Source organism: Pelodiscus sinensis, chromosome 30 (assembly GCF_049634645.1).
Source record: "Pelodiscus sinensis isolate JC-2024 chromosome 30, ASM4963464v1, whole genome shotgun sequence".
Classification (NCBI taxonomy): Eukaryota; Metazoa; Chordata; order Testudines; family Trionychidae; genus Pelodiscus; species Pelodiscus sinensis.
Genome location: NC_134740.1, coordinates 3586729 through 3614605, shown reverse-complemented (window position 1 = coordinate 3614605; position 27877 = coordinate 3586729). Strand labels below are relative to the sequence as shown.

Sequence of the window (27877 nt, the reverse complement as noted above, 5' to 3'; positions counted from 1 at the left end):
TTCATGGGGAATTGGATGGATGGGTGGATGGATAGGTGGATGGATGATTCCTGGGCAATTGGATGGATGGATGGAAATTGGACGAGGAAGGCCAAAGTAACATATGGTCAAGGGAAAGCTAGATAAATAGACATAATACAGACAGAAAGATTACAGGTGGATAGGAAAATGGACAGCTAGTGAAGAGGGAAAAATAGATGGGTATGGCTGAAGATCGGATGGATGGGTAGATCCTGCAGAAGGAAGACTTTACAAATAAATCTAGATAACGGATAAGAAAAGGAGACTGGGCGGCTAGTCAGAGATACTTCAGAAAGAAGGCTGGTGGATGGAGATAGAGGATAAAGGAAGGAGAGTGCATTGGTGGCTAAGACATAGGGGCCGTCTGTGCAAGAAGAAGACTTCCAATTGAACACAACCCTAGGATGTTGCAATTTTATTCCTGCTTATTCCACATACAGCCACACTCTGTACACCAGAGCTCTCGCAGTTTTACATACAAGTAAAGAAGAATCGCAGCTCCATGAGGCACTGTGGCCATCTCCGGTACACCCTGCGAAGTTCACAGGGCACTGCTCCTCAGTGGCAAGCAACTTCAGTGTCAGACAAGACCACAGAGACATTGACGGCGGTGGGTTTACTGGAGGCTTTGTCCACACTCTGTTGGGTGAAGATCTTGGGCAGGCCTTCATGCCCCACCATGCAGGAGAAGGTGTCCCCCTTCTGCCATTCAGAGGCCTGGATTCTGAGCTTGCTGTAGATGAAGTAGCTTTCCTCCACCCCGGCCTCCCGAATGGGGCCAATGTTGGTATAGGCATCCTCTGGCATGGGCTTGTCCTTCCGGGTCCATAACACCAAGATGTTTCTGGGCTGGAAGCCAGAGACCAGGCAGGTGATGGTGGCCCATTCCTGGAGCGCCAGCTCCTTCGCATGAGGAGGGAAGACGTAGACAGAAGGGGCCCGGAGAGAGACCTCTGCCACAAGGAAACAGCAGATTTCATCCCAGCCACAAATGTGCAATGCCCCACCTCACTGAGATGAAGCTGGATCAGAGCTAGTGCCTCCTAGAAACACAAGGATCCCCTGTCCCTTTTGCCACACTCTGAGACAACCACCTACAGGAGAAAGACTGAGTTCTTACCTTTGCTCTTATGGATGGTCTTGACAATGGCTGATGGGATGTCTTGGTGCTTCACGGTGCAGGTGAATTCCTCCCCTGACTGCCACTCCTCCACGCACACCTGCAGGACGCTGGTTGCACTGTAGGTGCCATTTTCCTGCAGCTCGGAGACCCTGGAGACGTCGTTCAGTGGCTCCCCACTTTTCCAAGTCCAGGAGAACTCCGGGGTGTCGTGGGTCTCCATGCCACTTACCAAACAGGTTATGCTGGCAGTATGTGCTATGTAGAGGTCCTCCAGGGATGGGGGAAGTAGAAAGACCTCCACAGCCTGTGGGGTACAGTCGCCACCACCTGGTTGGGGGCATGAGGTAGCATTGAGGGCTAGGTGAATTCTCAACAGGCACCAGGTTGTAACTACGTGACTCTGTCTTGGGATGCCAATCCCAGGTGTTATTTGGGGAAGGGGCTGAGGGTCATTGGGGTGGGGAATAGGGCACTGGGTTCCCTGATGGAAGAAGTGGGACCTTCATCTCATGGAGCATTTGGAACAAACAATGGAGGCTTTCCAACCCAGACAGGGAGTTTTGGTCCCATTGTGGTTATTTGGGTCTCCGGGTAACCATGAGCAAATAGGAAGATCTCAGCTTAACTGGGAGAAAGCCCCACTGAGGGAAAACATAGCCTCAGACAGATCCACCAAGGTTGCCCAAGTCAGCCTGAAATTCATAAGCTCGAAGAAGAAGACAAAGGTAGCAGCCAGGATACAGAAAGGAGAAATGACCTGACCATGCTAATTCCTGACTCCCTTGCTCTAACCACTAGACACCCCAATGAGAGTCTGAGTGCTGGTCTCCCCAGGTCTCTCATGGATTGAGACCCAACTCTCACTGCAAGTCAACATGGATGCAAGCTCTGAAAGCCAGAGAAAACCCCTCCCTAGCCCCGGGGGACTATGGGACCCCCAGACATTGTTGCTGGGAATAACCCTGAAGTTGTCCTTGTGACGCTTCAACTCACAATTCTCTGGCTTCACCTTGACCTTCAAGGTTCCATTCAGTGACACGTGCTGCACCAGGCAGAAATACTGTGGCCCAGCTTTTCCTCCCCTCTCGAGCCCGGATGCACGCAAGATACTCTGTGTGGAGTAGGCTTGGCCAGTTCCGACGACGGGGCTGTTGCTGTACTGGGATGCAGGGACCATGGAGCCATTGTACTCCCAGCGGACACTGATGTCAGGTGGGAAGAATCCAGTGACATCACAGAGCAGCATGTAAGAATCTATCTTCCCTGGAGTTTCCTCTGGGTCTGGGCAAGAGACTGCGGCTGAGACAGTCGGTTCGTGGTCAGGGTAGGCTGGAAGAGACATAGACGTGAGATGAAGCTAATTTCTCTCCCATGGACTGAGTAGGCATCTACTTAAGCCTCTCCATGAAGCACTCAAGAGATGGCCAACACTGGACATAATTATTGTGGTATTTGTTGGGTTTTTCCCAGCTTGTGTGATGACCAGGGAATCTCAGCTTTCATTTATTCAAATTAGGAAAGATCTGTCCTCATTGGCTGCAAAGAAAAACCGTAAGAACATAAGGACGGCCATGCTGGTTCAGACCAAAGGTCCATCTTGCCCAGTGTCCTGTCTGCCAACAGTGGCCAATGCCAGATGCCCCAGGGCAGGGCTACTCAACTTTGGAAAGCCTGAGGGCGACAATGATACTCACAGCACATGCCGAGGGCTGCAATGTAAGTGTGGTTGCATATCCATGTAAATATCCATGCAAATATATGCAAATAGCTTCTTTCACACTGACAAATATGAATACAAAGATTAAGGCAAGGCTACACAACACACAGGGCTCATTTAAGTCAGTTCTGCAATATTGACCCGATTTCCACCTCTTTATGGGTGTGTCTAGACTACAGGGTTTTGTCGACAGAAGTTTTGACAGTATCTGTCGACAAAGCTTCTGTCGACAAAGAGCGTCTAGACTACATCCAGTTCTGTCGACAAAGCAAGCCGCTTTGTTGACATAACAGTGTGAACGCAAAGGACAGTGTAGATGCAATAATGCCTTCTGTCGACAGAACTCTGTCGATAAAAGATGTTATTCCTCATAGAATGAGGTTTACATACGTCGACAAAACTGCTGAGTTTTGTCGACGTTATGTCGACATAACTCAAAGGCAGTGTAGACGCAGGTATAGTTTTGTCAACAGAAGTCCACTTTTGTCGACAAAACCCTGTAGTCTAGACACACCCAATGAGCAACAACAGTCCAGGAGTTTAACTACTAAAACACATCTCAACAGAAGACTTTATATTGACTTGCCGTTGTGGAGCGGGTTCCCAGTGGAGGCCGTGTTCAGAGGATCCCACCCGCGGGCCACATGGTGAGCCCTGCATAAACCAGACTGCACCAAGGGCCACAAACAAATGGCTGTAGGCCATATGAAGCCCGCAGGGCATGTGTTGAGTAGCCCTGCCCCAGAGGGAGTGAATAGAACGGGAAACATCAAGTGATCCCTCCCCATCATCCATTCCCAGCCTCTGACAAACAGTGGTCAGGAACACTGTTCTTACCCATCCTGGATAATAGCCATTGATGGAGCTTGAAAACATGATCTACACCCATTTCCTTCCCGACTCACCATGCAGAAGGTAAATAAAAGGAAACAAATATGGTGGAATCTGCATCCCAAAAAGTTTTGTAAGACCCAGTTTGACCAATCCGTGGCTGGGATGATTAAGCTGAGGTTGGTCTTCTTTTGGGTAGGGCATTGGACTCGCTGACTCCTGAAGACTCTGCCTGCCCCAGGATTCTATGATTTTATGATTTATTAAACTCTCTAGATTTTTTTTTGCATCAGTTTCAGGACTTTGTGCTTTGATAAATTGAAGCGAGACTCAACTGTGGTCCGTCTAAACTACATGCTTCTTTCAAAAGAGATCGTCTAGAGAGCTGCAACTTTTTTCAAACAAGCAATCCGCTTTTTCGAAAGGAGCAATCTGGAGTCTCTTTTGAAAAAGCCCTGTTTGCGGTCAAGAACAGCTTTTTTCAAAAGAGCTCTTTCAAAAAAAGGCATTCTTCCTTGTAAACTGAGGTTTACCGCTGTCAAAAAAACCCAAACAGCCGCGCTCTCTCAATTTAATTTTGAAAGAGCACAGTGGCAGTCTAGATGCAGGTGGCTTTTTCTTGAAAAAATCCCCATAGTCTAGACATAGCCTGAGAGGGAGCTAGGTTGTTTCAGTTCTGGGCAAACTGAAGACCAGAAATCCACTTGGTTAGTGTATAAATATCTTCCCCAGGAGAAAATGCCTGCTACTATACTGATATTTAATTTAACAGAGAAAGCTGAACATGATGCAACACCCAGAAGTTGAAACCGAAAGTGTTTCAATTCCTCGCAAGGCACCAATATTGCAAGAAAACGATCAGAACAAACTATCCAGGTGGATTCTCCATCTTCTGATGAGTCCAGATCTACACTAATGGCTACGTCTGCACTGGCACCCTTTTCTGGAAATGCTTAAAACGGAACAGTTTTCCGTTATAAGTATTTCCGGAAAAAGCACGTCTACATTGGCAGGATGCTTTTCCGGAAAAGCACTTTTTCGGGAAAAGCATCCGTGGCCAATGTAGATGCGCTTTTCTGCAAAAAAGCCCAGATCGTCATTTTCGCCATCGGGGCTTTTTTGCGGAAAACACTACTGTGCTGTCTACACTGGCCCTTTTCCGGAACAGTTTTTCCGGAAAAGGACTTTTGCCCGAATGGGAGCAGCATAGTTTTTCCGGAAAAACACTGACAATTTTACATTAAATCGTCAGTGCTTTTCCGGAAATTCAAGGGGCCAGTGTAGACAGCTGGCAAGTTATTCCGGAAAAGCGGCTGCTTTTCCGGAATAAGTGGCCCAGTGTAGACACAGCCGATGTGTCTCTAGAAGACGTTTAGGTCAGAGACCTATCACTGGGCTTGATAAATTCAGTTTTCTTCGGATTTCAGTTGTGTGGACATACCCCCCAGACTTCTCTTGAGGAGCCCTAAAGGTACTCGTACCACTGGTTGAGAAACACTGGTCTATTTAGATTCCCTTCTGGCCTCAGACTCAGTGAATCTAACTTGTACGGGTCATCTTATCTCTTCTTTATATCCCCTGTCTTTCAGCAGCCTCAAGGCTCAATCACAGCTTTGAAAAACCCAAGGAACGAAATCCTTCAGACCAGTAAGCCGAGTACGTGGGCAACCTCCCAGGAGAGATTCAAATGCTGCCCAGCTGATTTAGCAGTGAACCCACAGCACCCGCACCTGGCCGTGTGTGCTTCTATGGGGTGCACATCGGCACATGCCTTGGCTGCACATCATAAAATATATTCTGCATATGGATGGAAAAAAATTAGAGGGACCATTGATCCAGATTCTCCTGTCTTTCCGCCTCACCAAGATGGGTTCTGGTAAGTTCCCGGGGTTTCATTTTTCCACTGGAGAAGTTTGCCTGAGAACTTTCACCATTTCTATTGGAGTGGTGGTGTCTACGGGCCCAGCCAAGACCCCCTCATGGGAGGTGATAAATGGATGTGGCAAGAAAGAGAGGAATGAGAGAGTCTTATCCCCTCTTGGAAAGCTGAGGCATGGAGGGAGAGTCAAGACGCATTGGCCAAGTTTGCCCGAGGAGTAAGGTGTAAAACATAGACACACTCACTTGTGTCCATGAGTGGCATCTCCTGGGTGACTTCTTCAAAGCAAGGAAGTCTCGCTTTGCACACGAAAGTTGTCCGGCTCTTCCATTGCTCCAAGGTTATGCTGTGGGTGCTGGTGATGCTGTGGGACCCGTTGGCTTGATTTAGGGTCCCTTTCTGTGCCTCGGGACTGGCTTTCCCGTCCACGTCCCAAGAGACCTGAGCCTCCGCCAAGTGAGAGCCCACCACCACGCACATCACCCAGGCTGTCTCCCCAAGCAGGTCCCCATAGGTGGGCTGGGTGACATGGACGGAGGGAGGTGCTGAGTTGCTGGAGCAGGCTGAGGAAACACATAGGACCTCATTACAGTAGGATAAGGAGAGCAGAAAACAACATGAATTCCCTGGGCCACAAAGTGATGGTGTTGCAGAAGATTAGAGAGACTGTTGTGAATCTAATTTTGTGCTCCCTGAATTTAATGGGCTATTAAATTAGGGTTAGAAGAAAGAAACCATTGGGAACCATGCCTTTTTCTAGTTATCTAACAATCCCGTAGCTCTTTCTACCTATCCATCTCTCCTTTCTTCTCCGTAATCTGTCTCCATTACTTTATTCTTAATTATCCCCATATACGCATCACCTTTCTCCCTCTCCATCCATCTATCCATCCTACCTATCTTTCTATCCGACCATCACAGACATCTTTCCTTCCATTCATTCATCCATCTTTCCAAGGTATCTCTCTAGCCGGTCAACCACACTTTGGCTACGTCTACACTGGCATGATTTTCTGGAAATGCTTTTAACGGAAAAGTTTTCCGTTAAAAGTATTTTCGGAAAAACCGCGTCTAGATTGGCAGGATGCTTTTCCGGAAAAGCACTTTTTCCGGAAAAGCATCCATGCCAATGTAGACACGCTTTTCCGCAAAAAAGCCCCGAGCGTCATTTTCGCGATCGGGGCTTTTTTGCGGAAAAGAAATCTCTGCTGTCTACATTGGCCCTTTTCCAGAACAGTTTTCTGGAAAAGGACTTTTGCCCGAACGGGAGCAGCATAGTTTTTCCGGAAAAGCACTGATGATTTTACATGAGATCGTCAGTGCTTTTCCGGAAATTCAAGGGACCAATGTAGACAGCTGGCAAGTTATTCTGGAAAAGCAGCTGATTTTCCGGAATAAGTGGCCAGTGTAGACACAACCTTTCTGTTTTAGCAGACAACCCTCTCCACACCCACTTCCAAAATCCAGTTCGCTATTGTATTTCTATGTCATCCACCAACCTGGGATGTGGGCAGAGGCCTGCCTCCTCTTAGGCCAGTTGTGGGCAAATACCGGCCTGCAGAGCACATCTGGCCTGCCAAGATTAGCCCCTGGTGGATCCCCACACCTCAGTATTTACCTGTGCCTCTGCAGGTACAGGGGACCGCAGTGCCCATTGGCTGTGGATCACCCTTCCTGGCCAATGGGAGCTGCGATCACCCATACCTGCCGAGGTGCCGGCAAATACAGTGGCAGCTGCCCACCAGGTGAACTGCTGCTATTTTATTGCCCAAAACCTGACAAAGGCAGGTTTTGAGTAACTCTTCATCCCACCCCACCATGCGCGGCCGTAACTCCTCACCCAAGCACTTGCTGGTGTTCTGCATGAAGTACTCCTTTCCTGTCGATGGATGTGTGACTTTACAGGTGTAAACGTCCCCGGTCTTCCAGCTCTCCTTGGTGACGTTCAGTCGGCTCTGGCCCGTGTAGGACTTGTCTGTGCCCTTCCCGAAGGATAAGTCTGTGGTAGGAAGTCTCTTCTCGCCGTTCACCAACCATTCCACTTTCGCGGTGCCCGGAGTGAACCTCAGGAGGAGGCAAACCAGCTCCAGATGTTGCTCCATGGTGTCACGCTCACAGGAGGGGGGCAGGAGGCGAACCTCAGGCGGAACCAGCACCTCGCACACTGGGAACAGAGAGAAAAAGTGGGGAGCGGATCAGAGGCATGGATCAACTGCATTTCCACAATGCGCTCGAGTCCTGAATGACGACAAAGAGAGGGAAGGTTTTGCTTTCCCTCCTTCCTGCCCTCCGCACCGCTCCATAGATCTCTCACTCTGGCTCTGTCATAGAATCATAGAGCACTAGAACAGGACGGGACCTCGAGAGGTCACCAGGTCCAATACCAATGGCAGGAACAAGCACAGTCTAGATCTTCCTGTATAGATGTCTGTCCAACCTGCTCTTAAATATCTCCAGGGATGGAGATTCCACAACCCCCCTAGGCAATTTATTCCAGTGTTGAACCACCTTGACATTCCCTAATGGCCGATGCTCAGAGGCCAAGGAGAATAATTTGTCTCCCTCTTTCTTGTGACACCCTTTTAGATACTTGAAAACCTGCTATCACATCTCCTCTCAGTCTACTTTCCAAACTAAACAAGCCCAGTTCTTGCAGTCTTCCCTCACAGGTTATGTTTTCTAGACTGTTTATCATTCTTATTGCTCTTCTCTGGACCATCTCCCATTTCTTCACATCTTCCTGGAAACGCGGTGCCCAGAAATGGACACAATACCCCCAGAATCATAAGAACATAAGAACGGCCGTACTGGGTCAGACCAAAGATCCTTCTAGCCCAGTATCCTGTCTGCCGACAGTGGCCACCACCAGGTGCCCCAGAGAGGGTGGACCGAAGACAATGATCAAGCGATTTGTCTCCTGCCATCTCTCTCCAACCTCTGACAAACAGAGGCCAAGGACACCATTTTATCCCCTGGCTAATAGCCTTTCATGGACCTAACCTCTATGAAGTTATCTAGCTTCTCTTTAAACTCTGTTATAGTCCTAGCCTTCACAGCCTCCTCTGGCAAGGAGTTCCACAGGTTGACTACACGCTGTGTGAAGAAGAACTTTCTTTTATTAGTTTTATCATGTTTGCTTTTACAATAAAGTATCAGAGGGCATGGAAGACAGAATTATCAAATCATTGAACTAAAAAGGTCCTTGGGAGGTCATGAAGTCCTGTCCCCTGCCCGCACAGCAGATTGGACAGACACCTGTCAGGGATGGTGTAGACGGTGCTTGGTCCTACCGTGAAGGCAGGAGACTGGGCTTGATGACCTCTCGAGGTCCCTTCCGGTTCTAATATTCTATGATTCTATGACTGACCCTTTCTGCCTCTGTCTTTTCTTCATCCTTTGGCATCCCAACATAACTCACCATTTGGGACGACCACATCGATTTTTGTATTGGACTGTGCATGCTCCACGCTGCACTGGTAGGTGTGACGCTCCAGATCACAGGGGCAGACAGTGAGCTGGCTGACGAGAGTAAAGGCGTTGCCGCTGCCCCGCACCACGGCTGGGTAGGTCTTGGTCCCGTTGGTCCCTGTGCCAGAGTTCCACTTGACTGCCACGGGCTCTGGGAAATAGCCGGTCACGAGGCAGGCGATGGTGACCTCGCAAGAGGGGCTGGCTGCAATGTCACCACAGCAGGGGAACAAAGGGAACACCGAGGGCGCCTGCGGGAGCTCTGTCAGAGAGAAAGGCAAAGCATGGGAGACAAGCAAGGATGGTTCAGACGCCGGATCCTGAACCCAAAGAATGGTCACACTCCAGCTGCCTAGGGGGCTCTACACAGCTTGGACTCCTTGCGGTCGGCCTGCCTACCTCTCCAACCCACTAGGGCAAGGGCGGACAATAAAATGAAGTAGATTCACCAGTGTTAGACCCTGGGCTATATGGAGACGACACCTCTCTGTCAACAGAGCGATGTAGATTAGGCACATCAAAAATGCGAATGAAGCCGGGATATAAATAGCCCACACCTCATTAGCATAAACGTGGCTTCCACTTTTTTTGAAATGGAATTTTTTTCAAAACCCCCCCAGCAGTCTAGATGCGGATCTGTCGAAAATAAAGCCTTTTTCAGCAGATCCTGTAAACCTCATTTTTTGGAGGAATACAGGATCTGTCGCAAAAGGCTTTATTTTCGACACAGCCACATCTAGGCTGCCTAGTTTTTTTTGGAAAAAGCTCCATTTCGAAAGAAAGTGATGACTGTGTTTATGCTAATGAGGCGCTGGTTATTTAAATCCTGCCTTCATTAGCAATTTTGACGTGCTTGATTTGCATCCCTCTGTCGACAGAGGGATGCATTCTAGATGTGGCCTTGGTGGGTCATGGCCATTATGTGCACCTCTGAAGGTACTGGCGATCGCAGCTCCCATTGGCTGGGAGTTGCGATCTGCAGCCAATGGGAGCAGCGATCCCCTGTATCTGAGGAGGTGCAGGTAAATACAGTGGTGTGGGGGCCTGCCAGGGGCCACCCCTGTCTGAGTCCCTGTTCCCTCCCCAGGACCCCAGGAGATCTGAGTCTGAGCCCAGTTACAAACACTAACTCACTCCTTGAAGGGACTATAATGCACAGAAGGAAACATATGAGTAGCTCCCAGGTCCACAGCTTTCTCTTTCCAGGGAGGCGTGTCCACACTGGGTCAGACCAAAGGTCCATCTAGCCCAGTCTCCTGCCTGCTGACAGTGGCCAATGCCAGATGCAGAGGGAGTGAACAGAACTGAGGATCATCACATAATCCCTCCCCTGTCGCCCTTGTCCAGACAAACAGAGGCAAGGGACACCGTTCCTAGCCAACCTGGTATTTACATAAGAACATAAGAACATAAGAACGGCCGTACTGGGTCAGACCAAAGATCCTTCTAGCCCAGTATCCTGTCTGCCGACAGTGGCCACCACCAGGTGCCCCAGAGAGGGTGGACCGAAGACAATGATCAAGCGATTTGTCTCCTGCCATCTCTCTCCAACCTCTGACAAACAGAGGCCAGGGACACCATTTTATCCCCTGGCTAATAGCCTTTTATGGACCTAACCTCCATGAAATTATCTAGCTTCTCTTTAAACTCTATTAGAGTCCTAGCCTTCACAACCTCCTCTGGCAAGGAGTTCCGCAGGTTGACTACATGCTGTGTGAAGAACTTTCTTTTATTAGTTTTAAACCTGCTACCCATTCATTTCATTTGGTGTCCTCTAGTTCTTCTATTTAGGGAACTAATAAATAACTTTTCTTTATCCGTCCTCTCCACACCACTCATGATTTTATAGAGCTCTATCCTATCCCCCCTCAGTCTCCTCTTTTCGAAACTGAAGAGTCCCAGTCGCTTTAACCTCTCCTCATATGGGACCCGTTCCAAACCCCTAATCATTTTAGTTGCCCTTTTCTGAACCCTTTCCAAGGCCAAAATATCTTTTTTGAGGTGAGGATACCACATCTGTACACAGTATTCAAGACGTGGGCGTACCATAGTTTTATCCAGGGGCAGTAAGTTATTCTGGGTCTTATTTTCTATCCCTTTCCTAATAATTCCTAGCATCCTATTTGCCTTTTTGACCGCCGTTTGGCTAATATTTGGCTAATAGCCGTTGATGGACCCAACCTCCATGAATCTATCTAGCTCTTTTTTGAACCCTGTTAAAGTCGAAGATGCTCCCATCACCCACAAGAGCCTCGGGGGCCCTAGCCCCAAAGATTTTGTGAGCTCCAGCCACATGGTGGGGCAGGAGCTCAGTGCAAACCGGGGTGGCCTTAGGTTCTTCACCACTCTCCTACAACAAAGCACCACCGGGAGCTGAACCCGGGCTATGCTGTTCACTAGGCAGCTGCTTTCGCCTGTTAATCCATGGTGCCCACGGCACATCATGGTAGGTTCTCTCAAAAAAGCCCTTTGGCACATCAATCTTTTCTGAGCTCTGCAGTCCCCATGGCTGAATCTCTGGGGAAAACCAACAAGCAAGCAATTTGGGCCGAAAAGGGGAAGTCGAGACGAAGAATGAAAGTTGTTTTTCCTCCCCCACATTCGCCCCACCGGAGCCAGTTTTCACACCTTCCCGTCCGCTTCAACACTCCCCGCTCGCCCGTGGGCGGCTTTGATCAATAACAATGTATAATTAACCTGCGGCTCAGCTGGGAAATGAGGAGGGGATTTCCGACAAACTTCAGACAAACAATGCAACACACACACACACACACCATAGCGGCACTCATGCACAGAGCCCTCCAGTCGGCAGGGCTGGATGGCAGCCCACCATGGCCAATAATTCGGTGAGTAAATTAGAGGAAACCGGCTGCGATGGGGGTGAGTACAAAGGGTATTTTACCTCTATCAGAGCCAGCACCATTAGTGAAGGAGCATTTTGTAGACAAGGTAGAGGGGGTCTTGGGTTCTCCCCCCAGCTCTCACAGGGGGTTTGGACTTGATGACCTCCTGAGGTCTCTTCCAGCCTTCAGATTCTAGGATTCTAGGAGGGGGACGTCTGGTACTTACAGCAGTCAGGGGGTGGGAGCCAGGACTTGCGGCTTCTCCCCTGGTTCTAGGACTGGGCACTGGTGGGTGTCAGCCAGGGATACTAGGACCCCGGACCCTTGGGCTCTGTTCTGAGCCTCGAAAAGCAAAGGGGTGCAGGTCAGGATTGGGGCACCAGCAGTACTGGAGGAACCCAGGGCAGCGCTGGACTAGCAGAGGCTGCGGGTCAGGAACCAGCACTGGACTAGGGCAGGCTGCAGCATGGGATTCCCCGTGCATGGGTGGGAGCAGCGGAGGAAGCCAGGAGGGTAGCACAGAACAGGCTGTGCCCCTGCTGGCAGAGATAGGGAGATGGACATGGGATAACAGCTCAGAAAGGGGGCCCTGGAGGGAAGGGCACTGGCAGAACATGGACAAGTGCAGGGCAGGGGTAGTAAGAACTGTGGGATAAGAATGAGGTGCAGCAGAAAAGCTGAGGTGATCCCAGGGCTGGGCTGGCAGGGGCTGTGGGTTGGGAGTCAGGGGCACCGGCAGGGCTGGGGGACCCCAGGGCTGAGCTAGCAGGGGGTGCAAGTCAGGACTGAGGGGAACCAGCAGCATTGGAGGAGCCCAGGGCTGGGCTAGCAGGGACTGTGGGGCAGGAGCAGGGAGCACTAGCAGGGCTGGGAAAGCCCAGGACTGGGCTAGCAGGGGCTGTGGGGCAGGAGCAGGGAGCACTAGCAGGGCTGGGAAAGCCCAGGGCTGGGCTAGTAGGGGCTGCAGGTCAGGAGCGGGGAGCACAAGCAGGGTTGGGGGAGCCCAGGGCTAAGCTAGCAGGGGTTGCTGGTCAGGAGAGTGGGGCACCGGCAGGGCTGGGAGGAGCTCAGGGCTGATCTAGCAGGGGCTGTAGGTCAGGAGTGGGGCACTAGCAGGGCTTGGGGAGCCCAGATCAGGGCTAGCAGGGGCTGTGGATAAGGAGTGAGGGTCACCTGGGGAAGCCTAGGGCTCGGCTGGCAGGAGGTGTGGGGCAGGAGCGGGGAGCACTAGCAGGACTGGGGGAGCACAGAGCTGAGCTAGCAGGGGCTGTGGGGCAGGAGTGAGGGTCACCGGCAGAGCTGGGGAAGCCTAGGGCTCGGCTGGCAGGAGGTGTGGGGCAGGAGCGGGGAGCACTAGCAGGGCTGGGGGAGCCCAGAGCTGAGCTAGCAGGGGCTGTGGGGCAGGAGTGAGGGGGGGAGCCCAGGGCTGGGCTAGTAGTGGAGCAGGTCAGGAGTGGGGCACCAGCAGCACTGGAGGAACCCAAGGCGTCACTGGATGAGCAGAGGCTGTGGGTCAGGAGAGTGGGGCACTAGCAGGACTAGGGAAGCCCAGGCCTGAGCTATCAGGGCTGCAGGCTGGGAGTCAGGGGCACGGGCAGGGCTGGGGGACCCCAGGGCTGAGCTAGCAGGGGATGCAGTTCCAGAGTGAGGGGCACCAGCAGCATTGGAGGAGCCCAGGGCTGGGCTAGCAGGGGCTGTGGGGCAGGTGTGAAGGGTGCTAGCAGGGCTGGGAAAGCCCAGGGCTAGGCTAGTAGGGGCTGCAGGTCAGGAGTGGGGAGCACAAGCAGGGTTGGGGGAGCCAAGGGCTAGGCTAGCGGGAGCTGCGGGGAAGGAGTGAGGGGCACCGGCAGGGCTGGGAGGAGCTCAGGGCTGAGCTAGCAGGGGTTACAGGTCAGGAGAGTGGGGCACTTGCAGGGCTGGGGGAGCGCAGGGCTGAGCTACCAGGGACTGTGGGTCGGGAGACTGGGGCACTGGCAGGGCTAGGGAAGCCCAGAGCTGATCTAGCAGGGGCTGCAGGTCAGGAGTGAGGACACTAGCAGCACTGGACTAGCAGAGGCTGTGGGTCAGGAGAGTGGGGCACTAGCAGGGGTTGGGGAGCCCAGGGCTGAGCTAGCAGGGGGTGCAGTTCCAGAGTGAGGGGCACCAGCAGCATTGGAGGAGCCCAGTGCTGGGCTAGCAGGGGCTGTGGGGCAGGAGTGAGGGGCACTAGCAGGGCTGGGGAAGCCTAGGGCTGGGCTAGCAGGGGCTGTGGGTCAGGAGAGTGGGGCACTAGGAGGGCTTGGGGAGCCCAGGGCTAAGCTAGCAGGGGCTGTGGGGAAGGAATGAGGGGCACTGGCAGGGCTGGGGAAGCCTAGGGCTGGGCTAGCAGGGGCTGTGGGGCAGGAGCTGGGAGCACTAGCAGGGCTGCGGAAGCCCAGAGCTGAGCTAGCAGGGGCTGCAGGTCAGGAGTGAGGGGCACTAGCACGGCTTGGGGAGCCCAGGGCTAGGCTAGCAGGAGCTGCGGGGAAGGAGTGAGGGGCACTGGCAGGGCTGGGAGGAGCTCAGGGCTGAGCTAGCAGGGGTTATGGGTCGGGAGAGTGGGTCACTTGCAGGGCTTGGGGAGCGTGGGGCTGAGCTAGCACGGGCTGTGGGGAAGGAGTGAGGGTCACCGGCAGGGCTGGGGAAGCCTAGGGCTCGGCTGGCAGGAGGTGTGGGGCAGGAGCGGGGAGCACTAGCAGGGCTGGGGGAGCCCAGAGCTGAGCTAGCAGGGGCTGTGGGGCAGGTGTGAGGGGGGGAGCCCAGGGATGGGCTAGTAGTGGAGCAGGTCAGGAGTGGGGCACCAGCAGCACTGGAGGAACCCAAGGCATCACTGGACGAGCAGAGGCTGTGGGTCAGGAGAGTGGGGCACTAGCAGGACTAGGGAAGCCCAGGGCTGGGCTGGCAGGGGCTGTGGGTTGGGAGTCAGGGGCACCGGCAGGGCTGGGGGACCCCAGGGCTGAGCTAGCAAGGGGTGCAAGTCAGGACTGAGGGGAACCAGCAGCATTGGAGGAGCCCAGGGCTGGACTAGCAGGGGCTGTGGGGCAGGAGAGTGGGGCACTAGCAGGGCTGGGGAAGCCTAGGACTGGGCTAGCAGGGGCTGTGGGGCAGGAGTGAGGGGCACTAGCAGGGCTGGGAAAGCCTAGGACTAGGCTAGCAGGGGCTGTGGGGCAGGAGAGTGGGGCACTAGGAGGGCTTGGGGAGCCCAGAGCCGGGCTAGCAGGGGCTGCGGGGAAGGAGTGAGGGTCACCGGCAGGGCTGTGGAAGCCCAGGGCCGGGCTATCAGGACTGCAGGTTGGAAGTCGAGGCACCGGCAGGGCTGGGGGACTCCAGGGCTGAGCTAGCAGGGGGTGCAAGTCAGGACTGAGGGGAACCAGCAGCATTGGAGGAGCCCAGGGCGGGACTAGCAGGGGCTGTGGGGCAGGAGTGAGGGGCATCCGAAAGGCTGGGGGAACGCCGGGCTGGGCTAGTAGGGGAGCGGGTCAGGATTGGGGCACCTGCAGCACTGGAGGAACCCTGGGCAGCGCTGGACTAGCAGAGGCTGTGGGTCAGGAGAGTGGGGCACTAGCAGGGCTGGGGGAGCCCAGGGCTGAGCTAGCAGGGGCTGCGGGTCAGGAGTGAGGGGTGCCAGCAGGGCAAGGGGAGCCCAGAGTTGGGCTAGCAGGGGCTGCGGAGCAGGAGTGAGGGGCACCAATAGGGTGGGGGGCAGGGCAGGGCTGGGCTAGCAAGGGCTGCAGATCATGTGTGATGGGCACTGGCAGGGTTGGGGGAGCCCACGAATGGGGTAGCAGGGGCTTCAGGCCAGTATTGAGTGGCAGTGGCAGAGCTGGGAGGGCGCCCAGGACTGAATTAGCAAGAAGCAGCAGCTGGGAATTGACGGGAACCACCAGACTGTGCGGGAGAGAAAGGGGGCTGTGGGATTTATTAGGGTAGGGGGCTGGCACCCTGGGCTAAGGGACTTTGACAGATGTGGGGCATTCAGGGCGGGGAGAGCAGGGGTGTTTCATTAGAACTTAGACGGGCACAGCTGAGTTCCTATCTATGGGGATTTAATTGGCTCGTCTGTTTAGTCCAATTAAAAAAAGTTTGCAATGGAAAAGTTTCTAAATTCAGGCATAAATTCCCCCTTTGGAGTGTCCCTCCTCAGAGGAAACACGCTGAACTCACCGAGTGCAGGAGCACGTTTCTCCGTGCCGTCCCGGCTTTCCTCCGCCAGCTCTGCTCTCGTGCTCTATGCCGAGAGCCAAGCATGCGGAGTTCCCAACAGAGCCACACGTGGTCTTTACCAGCAGTAGACGAACATCACAGGGAACCCCGGTTCTGGGGACAGACCAAAATTCAGGTTGCTAATGTAGCCTTTCGGTAGAGCTGGCTCCGTGTTTGAGGTGCCCTCTCTGAGGATGTTTGAGTCTTCCTCTCCAGAAGAGACCGGCTCCGACATCTCCAGCCAATGCCCACTCCAAGTTGCCTCCAGTATAGCCACTCAGAAATTGAAGGAGCTGCAGTTCTTGAGAGATTTCTCCCGGAGACATTAGGAAAATGTCCAGCAAAAAATCTGCCTCCAACTCAGTTAGAATTTGAGTGTTTTCTTGGCTACTAACACTGTGAGCTAGGGGGTGTGATTGTACAAAACTGAGATTGGGGGAAGGAAAGTTTTTTACTCAAATCCCAGAACTAGACCTGTAATCCAAACCTCAAACCCAACTGTTTATACCCCCCGATCCTTAACCATGACCCTAACCACGGCTTCCATCCTCCAAAAGATGAAGAAACTACTTAACTCCACTACAATAACTGTCATCTTTTCCCTATGATATCTAAAGAGAACCAAGTTTGATAAGTCCCCGAGCCTCAGTTGGGTTTTCTAGACCATTATGTTACCAGTACTAAAGAACAATTTTGCCCCTAACCATAACCCTGCGCTACCCCTAACCACCTCACTGTCACTCTGTGCACCAGGGTTAATAGTAACTGGATGATATTAACCCTCATTCTCACCCAATGAGCAAAATGTCCCGGGTTGACTTGGAAAGTCCCAGACTTTCCTGAAAAGTGTCCAGGGACTTCCTAGGTCACTAATAAACTGAGTGAGCAACAGTATCGATAACAGGCAACTAGGGGGCTTGTGATCTCAACAGTAAGCTTAGGAGCCTCAGGAGCATCTAATATTTATTATTCCTCCACAGCTAATGTTGCAGGTCTAGCGTGTGAACTGTCTCAGATAAAGGCTTAACAAGCCAAACGGTAGTGACACGGTGACTCTTTGGGGAGCCGAGAAAACTCGGTGAATTTCACTTCTGTGGTCAAAATCTTGGATTGTTTCCTAGGTGCAGAAACTGGGATTGATCCCAGGGGACCTTTATCCTTCCACGTTGGCATCTAATTACATTTGGTTCCTCAGGAAAATGCCACCTCCAGTTAGGGACAACAACCCTCCATTCTGTGACATTAACCATTCCTTGGGTTCTGTGGGATATCAGTACCAGGCATTGTCCAGTCTAGAGGCAAGAGGTTTGGATACAGGACTCCTGGCTTCTTTCCCTGAATCTGCCACTGACCTCCTGAGATCAGGTCCCTTCCTCTCCCCCTCTCTCTGCCTCGCTTTCCCATCTGATCCTTCCTGAATTGCACCTCTTTGGCCTGCAAGTTCTTTGGGGTCATCGTAAGAAGATCAGAGCAGCCAGCCTGTGTCAGATCAAAGGTCCCTCCAGCCCAGAGTCCTGTCTGCCCACAGTGGCCAATGCCAGGTGCCCCAGAGGGAGTGAACAGAAGAGGATATCCTCATTTGATCCTTCTCCTATCATCCATTCCCAGCTTCTGGCAAAGAGAAGCTAGGGGACCCCATCCCTGCCCACCTTGGCTAACAGAGAATAACACTTTCTAGCAATCAACAGCCTTGACATAAGCTGCCTGCTGTGCAGACAGGAGCAGAGATGAGGAAGAGATAGACCCAGTGCCGTGTTATGGGACCAGTCCTGCACAGAACAGGACAAAGTCTCAGTCCAGGACTCATCTCATGGCGTTGCTCTCTCTGCTTTTACAGCTGGACCCACATCACCATCTGTCTTCCCCCTCACCTCCTGTGTCGGAGAAGCCACCACCTCCCAGGTCACCTTTGGCTGCCTGGTCAAAGACTATACCCCTGAGCCGGTCACCGTGCAATGGAGCCCCAGTGTCAGCGCCTCAGGACTGAGAACCTACCCCTCCATGCTGCAAACTTCCAGCGGCCTCTACTCGCTCAGCAGCCAGGTCACCGTCCCAGCCAGCAGCTGGGAATCCAACACCTATCGCTGCACCGTCGGTCACCAGCCCACCCGCTCCAGCATCACCAAGGAAATCCCAAGTAGGGGCAGCGTGGCCGAAGGAGGGAAGCGGGAGGGGTCACTGATGTGATGAGGGTTGCAGTGGGGGGGTACCCTGCTAGTGGGGTGGACCGGTGGAGATGCTGGTGTGGGCGGATGGAGGGAAAGGGAGAAATGATGGAAAGACAGGAACGTCGTGGGTTAGGTCGATGGTGTTCGGTCTGGACAGAGAGCATGTGGGGCCATACATTGAAAGGCAGAGGAGTGAGATGAGAGAGACCCTGCAAAGAGAAGCAACAGGTGTGGCACCACAGGGAAAAGGGACAGAGGTCTCCAAAGGGGGCATCGTGCCGTCAGGAGCAGAATGCCAGATGGGGAGGGCCATGCTAGAGGAAAAGGGATGGAGGGACCGGTAGGGGCTTGTACAGCAACTAACACTTGCCTCCCTTCTCCCAGAAACTGCCAGCTCCAAACCCCACCCACCCACGGTGCAAGTCTACCACTCCTCCTGCACCACCAAGCCAAGCACCATCCACCTGCTCTGCCTCATCTCCAACTTCTCCCCCATGCCCCTGAAGGTGGAATGGCTGGTAGACGGGGTGTCTGGGCAGCTTCATGGTGTCACAGCCCCTGCTCAGAAGGACGCCGGTGGCAGAACCTTCAGCACCCACAGCAATGCCAGTGTCTCCCAGGAAGAGTTTATGGAGGACAAGACGTACACCTGCAGAGTGTTCCATCCGGGTACTGGGACCACGGAGGAGGGCGAAGCCCGCAAGTGCAAAGGTGACACTGAGCTGGGATGCCATCTGGGTTCGAGGGAGGAGCAGGGAGACTGGGGTGGGCTCAGACAGGGGAGACTAGGCCTAGCGTTTGACGTGATCTCTACTGTTTCCAGATGTATCTACATCTACCAGCAACATCCTCGTCTTCATGGTGCCCCCATCCCCTGCTGAACTGTACGTGGACCAGAGCCCCATGCTCACCTGCCTGGTCGTCAACCTGCCTAATGACGCTGACCTGAAAGTGGTCTGGTCCCGGGAGAAGTCAGGGACCATTAGCCCCGAGCCCCTCGTCTTATCTGAGCAGCGCAACCGCACCTTCACCGCCTCCAGCTCCCTGGCCATCTTCCCCCGCGACTGGGAGACCGGAGACAAATACAGCTGCAAAGTGGAGCACTCGGAACTGCCCTCACCCATCATCAAATCCATCTCCAAGAGGGAAGGTAAGAGGAGTGTACGGTCCCTAACAGGAAAGACCCCAATTATAGACCCCAAAAGGGAGGGAGGGTCTTTCAGGGGGAGTCCCAGTCTCTAACAACATGGGCTCCTGGCCCTGGGTCCCTCTCTATCCCCATGTGAGATGAAACCAACCTACCTCCCATTCCACACCCCAGCCCTCCCCACCAACCTGGAGGACAGAGGTCATGTCCCCTCCCCCCACACAGACACAGGCCCTGTCCATCTCCCCATGTGGCTCCAGCCCAGTGGTGTGCATGGCTCATCTGTGTCCTCCATTCCCACCCACCCAAGGAAAGAGCTCCCCTCCGAATGTCTACCTCCTGCGCCCCCATCATGATGAACTGAATGGCAACAGCAATGGAGATACTGTCAGCATCACCTGTCTGGTGCGGGGCTTCTACCCCGAGGACATCTCAGTGAAGTGGATGGAGGATCACCAGCCCAGTGACAACAACAAATCTGTCACCACCTCGCCCATGAAGGAAGGAGCTGGCGGCGACTCAACCTACTTCCTCTATAGCAAGCTAACAGTCGACAAGGCCAGTTGGAAGAAAGGAACCACCTTCACCTGCATGGTCATCCATGAAGCCCTGAAACCAATGAAGTTCACCCAACGCAACATCCACATTCTTCCTGGTAAATGAAGACGGCTCCTCCCAGCCCCACTGCTAGCATTGTCTGGTAGAGCTTCCTGTAAATAATCTCTGTGCCATAAGTGATGACAAGTGAATAAATGGAACTAGTGTGCGCTCACCCTAAGGTCTCCTTGTTGTGGTGTCACTGGGTGAAGTCTATGAGTTTTCCAAGATGGAGAAATTCTCAGGTTGGGAGCTCGGAGATACTCCAATCCTGGAGATGTTATTATGCGGATCCTGTATGTGTGGGTGCATCTATACCATGGAGGTGTGGGTAGCTACATGGGGAGATGCTGTGGAAGGAAGTATGGGTTAATACCATGAAAAGAGAAACAGAGTTAGACCATTGAAGGAAGGACGAGTGGACACAAGAGTAGACTTCATGGAAGAAAGGATGGGTGGATACATAAGTAGTTGACATGGGAGGAAGGATGGATGGATACATGTGTAGATGACATGAATGGAAGCATGGGTTGACACATAGATCCCATGAAAGGAAGGACTGGTTGATGTCATTGAAGAAAGGATAAGTTGATGGCATGGAAATAGGATCTATTGAAGGTATGGTAGGAAGGATGTGTAGATACAAAAGTTGAAAACAAGTAAAGAAGGGCGACTAGATGCCCTGGAAGGAAATATAGGTTGAGGCCATAGAAGGAAAGATGGGTAGATGCCATCAAGGAAGGGTGGGCTGATGCTATTGAAGAAAGATTCAGTGGCTACATCATGGAATCAGTGTTGGAGAGAGGTCTAGATAGACAGTTAGGGTACGTCTAGACTACAGGCTTTTGTTGACAGAAGTTTTGTCGACACATACTGTCGACAAAGCTTCTGTCAACAAAGAGCGTCTAGACTACATTCAGTTCTGTCGACAAAGCAAGCTGCTTTGTCGACAAAACCCTGTAGTCTAGACACAACCCTAGATGCAATAACACCTTCTGTCGACAGAACTCTTTCAACAAAAGGCGTTAGGCCTCGTAAAATGAGGTTTACCAGCATCGACAAAACTGCTGAGTTCTGTCGACATTATGTTGACAGAACTCAGTGGTAGTGTAGTCGCAGGTATAGTTTTGTCGACAAAAGTGGACTTTTGTCGACAAAACTCTGTAGTCTAGACACACCCTTAAAGATATACATAGAAATTGCAGAGGAACAGATACGTTCAAGCCCAGCTCAGTTGGAGGGCCATGTGTTCTCAGAGCAGGTTTCAAGAATACATACGTATTTCGGAGAGGAGTAAGAGACCAAGAGATATCTCAGAGCGAGTGAATTATATGAAGTGAAGTAGGGCTCTGTTAGGCATAGACACTGGAGTCAAAGGGGTCTAAATAGAGAAAGAGGGAGAAGAGAGACACCGAGGTTGGAAGGGACCTGCCCAACCTTACATCAGTTACCAAGTTAGTTTCAGAGCCCAGTTCCATTAGGATGCATTTTAATGGGGAATCAATGGCTGGAAAGTTTACGGGGGACATGGGGGTACCAGTGCATCCATGGCTGGGGATGGATGGGTAAATCTATGGAGAAGGTTGGAAGGGGGACCCATTCTGAAGCATGAAGGAATGGATGTGCGGGTGGTGACAGATGGACTGTGAGAGATTAATGGAGAGAGATGGAGATCAGCACCGATGGGGATGAATGGTGACAGGAAAATGAGAATCCATGGTGAAGGGTGGATGGATGGATGGATATGCAGATAGATGGATGCAGAGGTAGGAGTATGGTGTTCGTAGATCAATTTGGATGCATGGAAATTATGGAGGATGGACAGATTAGCATTGGATGGAGTATAGGATGCCCGGAGGGGTGGGGGAGCTGGATTTCTGGATGGTTTAGCCATCCATGGCACCTCATTCAGACAAGATCTCCTCTAGGCTATTACCATTGTATCAGCATCAACCTATACCCCACACCCACTGCCACCACAGACAGGAGCAGAATCCCCATGGGGATTTTCCAGACAGAGTCAGAGGGGGTAGGTAATTCAAACACCCTTGCCTTCATACACAATTCACCTGCTGGCTAGGAGGCCAAAGACTCTCCCTCCACCCTCATCCCCTCTGATCCCCAGTAGCAGCTGAGGAGAGGGACCCAGGACAACATACAGTAAATGCCACAAGCAGGGATCAGTTACAGTCACTAAGTCCTTGCAAAGTACCAGCAGTAGTAGGTCTGTTATCCAGAGCAGATACCAAACTAAGCTGAAGTCTCTTTTCCTCTGGTGACCTTGAGGGCCAGTGATATAAAGGGCTCAGATAGTGGTGTGGCCCACATGATGCAGATTCTGCTATTGCCCCCCACATGGGCCCCATCTCCTTCCTGCCCCCAGGGTCTCTCCATCTGTGTATCATCCCGAGAAAGGCATGGCTAAGATCAGGGATCACACCAAGCAGTGCTAAGCACAGAGCTGGCACCTGGGGTTCAAAGGTACCCACTTGCAGGGCAGGTGTTAGGGCTGCTTTCCTGGGGGCAACACAGGAGCTGGAAGGGGAGGTCACAAAATGTAGGAGAGTGAGGGGCTGGCTTAGCGAGCAACAGAGAAAAAGAGAGAGAGAGCTACTCTGGTACACATGGGCACACAGGTCACATGGCATGACACAGGATTCTACTCCCCTGGGTTCTCCTGGTTGTACACACAGAGAGACACCCAACACAGGGAGACAAACATGACCCCACACCCATCTATGCAGCTGTTCTTTTGACAGCTCTAGGGAAGGGGGTTTTCTAGTGGGGGGAGGCACTAGAATATATCATATCCAGCTGGAAAACACAGGGGCTGTCTCTACACTGGGCCACTTATTCTGGAAAAGCAGCTGCTTTTCCGGAATAACTTGCCAGCTGTCCATACCGGCTGCTTCCTTTTCCGGAAAAGCACTGACGAGCTACTGTAAAATTGTCAGTGCTTTTCCGGAAAAACTATGCTGCTCCCGTTCGGGCAAAAGTCCTTTTCCGGAAAAACTGTTCCGGAAAAGGGCCAGTGTAGACAGCACAGTAGTGTTTTCCGCAAAAAAGCCCTGATCGCGAAAATGACGATTGGGGCTTTTTTGCGGAAAAGCGCATCTACATTGGCCACGGACGCTTTTCCGGAAAAAGTGCTTTTCCGGAAAAGCAACCTGCCAATGTAGATGCGCTTTTTCTGGACATACTTATAACGGAAAACTGTTCCATTTTAAGCATTTCCGGAAAAGGGTGCCAGTGTAGACGTAGCCAGGTGGTTTTCTTCAGAATAGCAACAATGTTCAGCATCCCCACGTCCCACTCCCGCTCCCTGTATGATCATCCCCAGAGATGGCTGAAGTGTCTCCCAAGCTTATAGGTGCATTGAGATGTGGGTCATGGAGTACCTGCAGCAAACCCAGGCATTCTGGTCTTTGGGGGGCTTCCTGAACATGGCAATGTCCCGGCACCTCACTCACTCCTATGGATTTAACTTCTCGGGGATCTGAAGCCAGCTTTTGCAGACAGGGAAATGAAGGCACATTGAAATTTAACACCTGGCAAATTTCACCGTCTGGGGATGTGGCCATGGCCACATGAGATGAGTGAGGTTCTCCGTCCATTTCATCTCCATAGGCTGTGGTGAATGAATGGAGGGAACTGTGGAAGTGAAAGTGTGTGAGAGGCAGGGATGGATGTGTCTAAAGATGGGTGGATGGAGGCATCAATGGATAAATTAATGGATGTGTTTAGCTAGAAAGATATGAATGGAGACGTGCTTCTCTGGATGATTGGATGGATGGAGGTGGCTAGAGAGGAGCAGTGGAGGCATGGATGGATAGATGGATGGATGAATGTGCCTAGGGATGGATTCTTGGAGGTTTTGTGACCATCATTAGATACACGTATCTGGAGATGCAAGGGTGGAGCACCATCCATGCATGGATGGTGGTGTCTAAGGATGGATTGATGGATGGATAGATGGTGTGTGGTCATGGATAAATGGAGGGGTAAGGGGGATGAATGGATGGATTTTTGTGGGTTGGATATAGGGTTTGTGGTCATGAATGGATGGCTGTATCTAGTGGTGGCTGAATCGGTGGGTAGATGGGTGGAGATGTCAAGGAGTAGATTGGTGGATGGATAAATGGATGGTTTGTGATTATGGATGTAGAGTTGAATGGAAGGATACATGGATGGATGATTTGTTGTCTTCAATAAATGGAGCTTTAATTTTTATGGACATGTGCATAGTTTGTGGTCATGGGTAGAAGGATGGATGGATGGATGGAGCAATGGATCGAGTGACTGATGGATGGATGCATCTATAAATGGAAGTGTAGAGAGGTATAGGTTGAAGGATGGAGGTGGGAAAGGTTGGACCTATGGATGGATAGTTGGCTTGTGGCCATGGATGAATGGAGAAAGGATTGGGGGAGGGATTTATGTCAAGATGGACAGATGGTTTGTGGGGTGGATGTATAGTTTATGGTCATGTGTGAATGGGTGAATTAGAAATTCCTGAGTGCAGGCATGAAAAGATGAAGGTGTCTTGTGATTCTCATGTGAATAGATCGGTGGGTGGTTTATGGCCATGGGTAGAGGGATGTAACTAAAGATGGACAGGCATAGGTAGATGTATGGCTGGATGAGTTGTGGTCATTGACACATGGAGGTTTAAGTGGGGATGGATAGATGGAGGCATGGTTTGTAGAGATGAATTGACAGAGCTGTGAGGATGGATTGATGAATGTGTCTAGAGATGGAAGGAAGGAGGCAGATAGGTGTTATGTCTTGGGATGGATGGATGGTTTGTGGGGATGGATGGATGGAGTGGCGAGGATAGATGGATATGTCAAGAGAGGGAAGGAATGAGGCAGAGAAGGTGATATGTAGGGATGGACAGAAGGATGGTTCGTGGGGATGGATGGGTGCCTTATGGCCAGGGATAGATGAATGTTCCCAGAGAGAGTTGAGCGGAGGGATGGAACAATGGGTGGATAGAGGGTACATCAAGGGTACATCTAAACTACATGCTTCCGTCAATGGAGCCATGTAGATTAGTGTACTCAAAAAAGGGAAATGAAGCAGCAATTTAAATAATTGCCGCTTCATTTACATCAAAATGGCTGCTGCGCTGTGCCAATCAGCTGTTTGGCGGCACAGCACGGTAGTCTGGATGCTCCGCGGTTGACAAGGGAAGCCTTTGTCGACCGCCCCGGTAAACCTAATTTTACAAGGTATAACGGGGGGGGGGTCAACAAACGATTTCCTTGTCGACCGCGGAGCATCCAGACTACCGCGCTGTGCCACCAAACTGCTGAACAACACAGTGTGGCAGCCATTTTGATGTAACTGAAGCGGCGATTATTTAAATTTACGCTTCATTTCCCTATGTCTAGAAGCCTCATTTACATGGTTCCATCGACGGAGCCATGTAGTCTAGACATACCCCAACTGCTGTTGGGTACAACATCTGAGCTTTTGCTCTTGCACAGGCTGACACAGAGGTGACGTCTCATTCTCTCCCCCAACAGAGGTGATCACGTCCGGCGATTTTTGCAACGAGGACGGCGACGAGGATCTCGACAGCCTCTGGAGCACCATCTCGGTCTTCATCACCCTCTTCCTCCTCAGTGTTTGCTACAGCGCCACGGTGACCCTGTTCAAGGTGAGAGAGGGTGAAGGTAGCAGGGACAGGGGGAGCCAGGTAAGCACGGTTGGGTGCATCATGGGAAGGAAGGAAAGACGGGAGACACGAAGGAGAAAGAAGAAAAGCTGCTTGAGACACTGGCTGAATGAATGAGACACAGACATAAAAAACAGACAGAATGACACTGACAGACAGACAGAGCAGTTTCCCACCCCCAGCTCTGACCCCCCTCTCACGCCTGCCCTCTCTGTCCGTACCCTTTGCAGGTGAAGTGGCTTTTCTCCACCGTGGTGCAGCTGAAGCGGGCGAACGGCCCTGAGTACAAGAACGTGATCCAGCGAGTGGTGTAGGAGCGCTGCCCCCTTTCTTTGGCATTGCCGTCCTGACTCCCACAGTGCCCCCCTGCAGCTCGGTGCCCTGGTAGATCCCTCCGGTGTGGGGCAAGAGTGATTCACCTCCTGTGACCTCCTGTGACCTCCTGAGCCCTCAGCCGCACTGCCCTGCTGTGAACTGGGCTGTGACCAGGCACCTTGTGTCACGCAGGGAGCCAGCGCCTCAAGCAAGGAACCAACCTGCGTCCCATGTCCCTCTTGCACCCAGCAGTTCCCTGCTGTAGGAGTGGGTCAGAGACAGAGCCCCCTAGAGGAGAAGCTGCCCATGTCCTGGTCCCAGCCTGCCCAACCCATCCAGCCCCTCGAATTCTGCCTTGGATATACACAGCGCCCCCTAGAGGAGAAAATACCCATGTCCCAGTCCTTGCCTGCCCAACCCAGCGAGCCCCTCAAAGTCTCCCTGGCTCAGAGCCAGCACCCCCTACAGAACAAATTCTCCTTGCCCCATTTTTCCACCCCCACCCAGTGGCAGCCAATCCCCCATGCTGGAGCAGGGCCGCAGCAGGGCTGTGTCTGTCTTGCAGTGTGTTGCATATTGAGCTCCTCACTGGGATTTGTGTGTGACGTTGTTTGCACTGAGTAACAATAAATATGTAGAGGTACAACTCAGGCTCCATTTTTTCTCAGCCCCCACCCCTGCTTTGAAATAACCCCTCAGACCCACCAGACAGCCGCGCTATGTGTGCAGGGGCACCTCCAGGTACGGTCAAAAGTTGTAAGGTCCCCGCTACCCTCAGTGGGAGATAGGGGGCCTAGAGACAAACCCAGAGATCTGGGACTTCAAACCACAGCCCCTCAAGGCTGGGACAGAGGACTGGGAAAGAACGAAAGAACGAACGAACGAACGAACGAATGAACGAACAAACGAACGAACGAACGAACGAACGAAAGAAAGAAAGAAAGAAAGAAAGAAAGAAAGAAAGAAAGAAAGAAAGAAAGAAAGAAAGAAAGAAAGAAAGAAAAGTGGAGAGGCTGCTATGGGTATTTACAGAGATGGACAAATGGTATGGGAAGGAAGAGAGAGAAGGAGAGAGGGTTGGATGTGTGTGTAGGCACCAGCTAGACCCAGACACACAGACACACAATGGCTAGCATTCTCCTTCATCTCCTTGGCAACTCCCCACCCAAGACCACCTTGAGATGCAGATCACAATTTTAAACTCGTTTTATTTTGGCTCCAACACTTGATTCCTGTCTCCGTTGCACGAGGAACGTTGGATGGGACGAGAGGTGCCTTTCCCTCACCCGAGTCCATCAGGATTAGATCTCAGGGCACTGCCCATCTATCCCCACCCACCCATGCATCCCCACGCACGAGCAAATCCAATCCTGGCTGTGAGAGGTGGAGGAATACGGGGCTGGGTTCCACCTCCAATGTGACTGCTCCCTGTGGACGTTCGGGGAAGTTCTCTGCCCTCCCTGCTCTGGGACAGGCAGAGCTCACGCCCTTCCATGGCTTCCTTCGTTTAAGCATAACAGTATGGCTCCTTCAGGAGGGCTCGTATAAGGTAGGAGCTGAGCAGCACTGAAAATAGATGGAGTCCATGAAAAGAAAGGAGGAGTCCAGAGCTGAGCACTCACCGCACCTGGAGACACAGGAAGGAGAGGGATTCAGCTTGTGCTGGTGTTGGGGTCAAGGGCAGCATCCCACACTGAGGGTATGTCTAGACTACACGCCTCTGTCGTCAGGGGCATGTAGATTAGGCTACCCGGCATAGGGAAATGAAGCCGCGATTTAAATAATTGCGGTTTCATTTCAATTAAAATGGTTGCTGCGCTCTGCCAACCAGCTGATGATCAGCTGCTTGTCGGCAGATCCGGGCAGT

At 52.2% G+C, this 27877-nt stretch overlaps 1 protein-coding gene and 1 gene segment (V, D, J or C); one reads left to right on the top strand and one right to left on the bottom strand.

Moving 5' to 3' along the window:
* Nucleotides 1-11962, bottom strand: LOC102455821 (uncharacterized). Its single transcript, XM_075911909.1, has 7 exons — nucleotides 11942-11962; nucleotides 8990-9401; nucleotides 7412-7735; nucleotides 5817-6134; nucleotides 2138-2473; nucleotides 1142-1471; nucleotides 1-974 (listed from the first exon to the last, which is right to left on the bottom strand). The coding sequence occupies exons 1-7, from the start codon at nucleotides 11960-11962 to the stop codon at nucleotides 580-582; spliced, it is 2136 nt and encodes a 711-aa protein (XP_075768024.1). The 3' UTR covers nucleotides 1-579.
* Nucleotides 11777-26663, top strand: LOC102456066 (immunoglobulin heavy constant gamma 2-like). The segment is given in 7 exon segments: nucleotides 11777-11885; nucleotides 17941-18240; nucleotides 18656-18982; nucleotides 19095-19421; nucleotides 19729-20073; nucleotides 25544-25677; nucleotides 25926-26663. Coding segments are annotated over 6 exon segments (1353 nt in total).
* The last annotated feature ends 1214 nt before the right edge of the window (nucleotides 26664-27877 follow it).

Excerpts from the sequence above, each read along its gene's own strand:
- LOC102455821 (XM_075911909.1), bottom strand. The coding sequence starts at position 11,962 with ATGGTGCTGGCTCTGATAGAG. Across the intron at positions 2,474-5,816 it reads GATGCCACTCATGGACACAA|CCTACCCTGACCACGAACCG; the intron begins GTGAGTGTGTCT and ends TGTCTCTTCCAG. Across the intron at positions 975-1,141 it reads GACCATCCATAAGAGCAAAG|AGGTCTCTCTCCGGGCCCCT; the intron begins GTAAGAACTCAG and ends TCCTTGTGGCAG.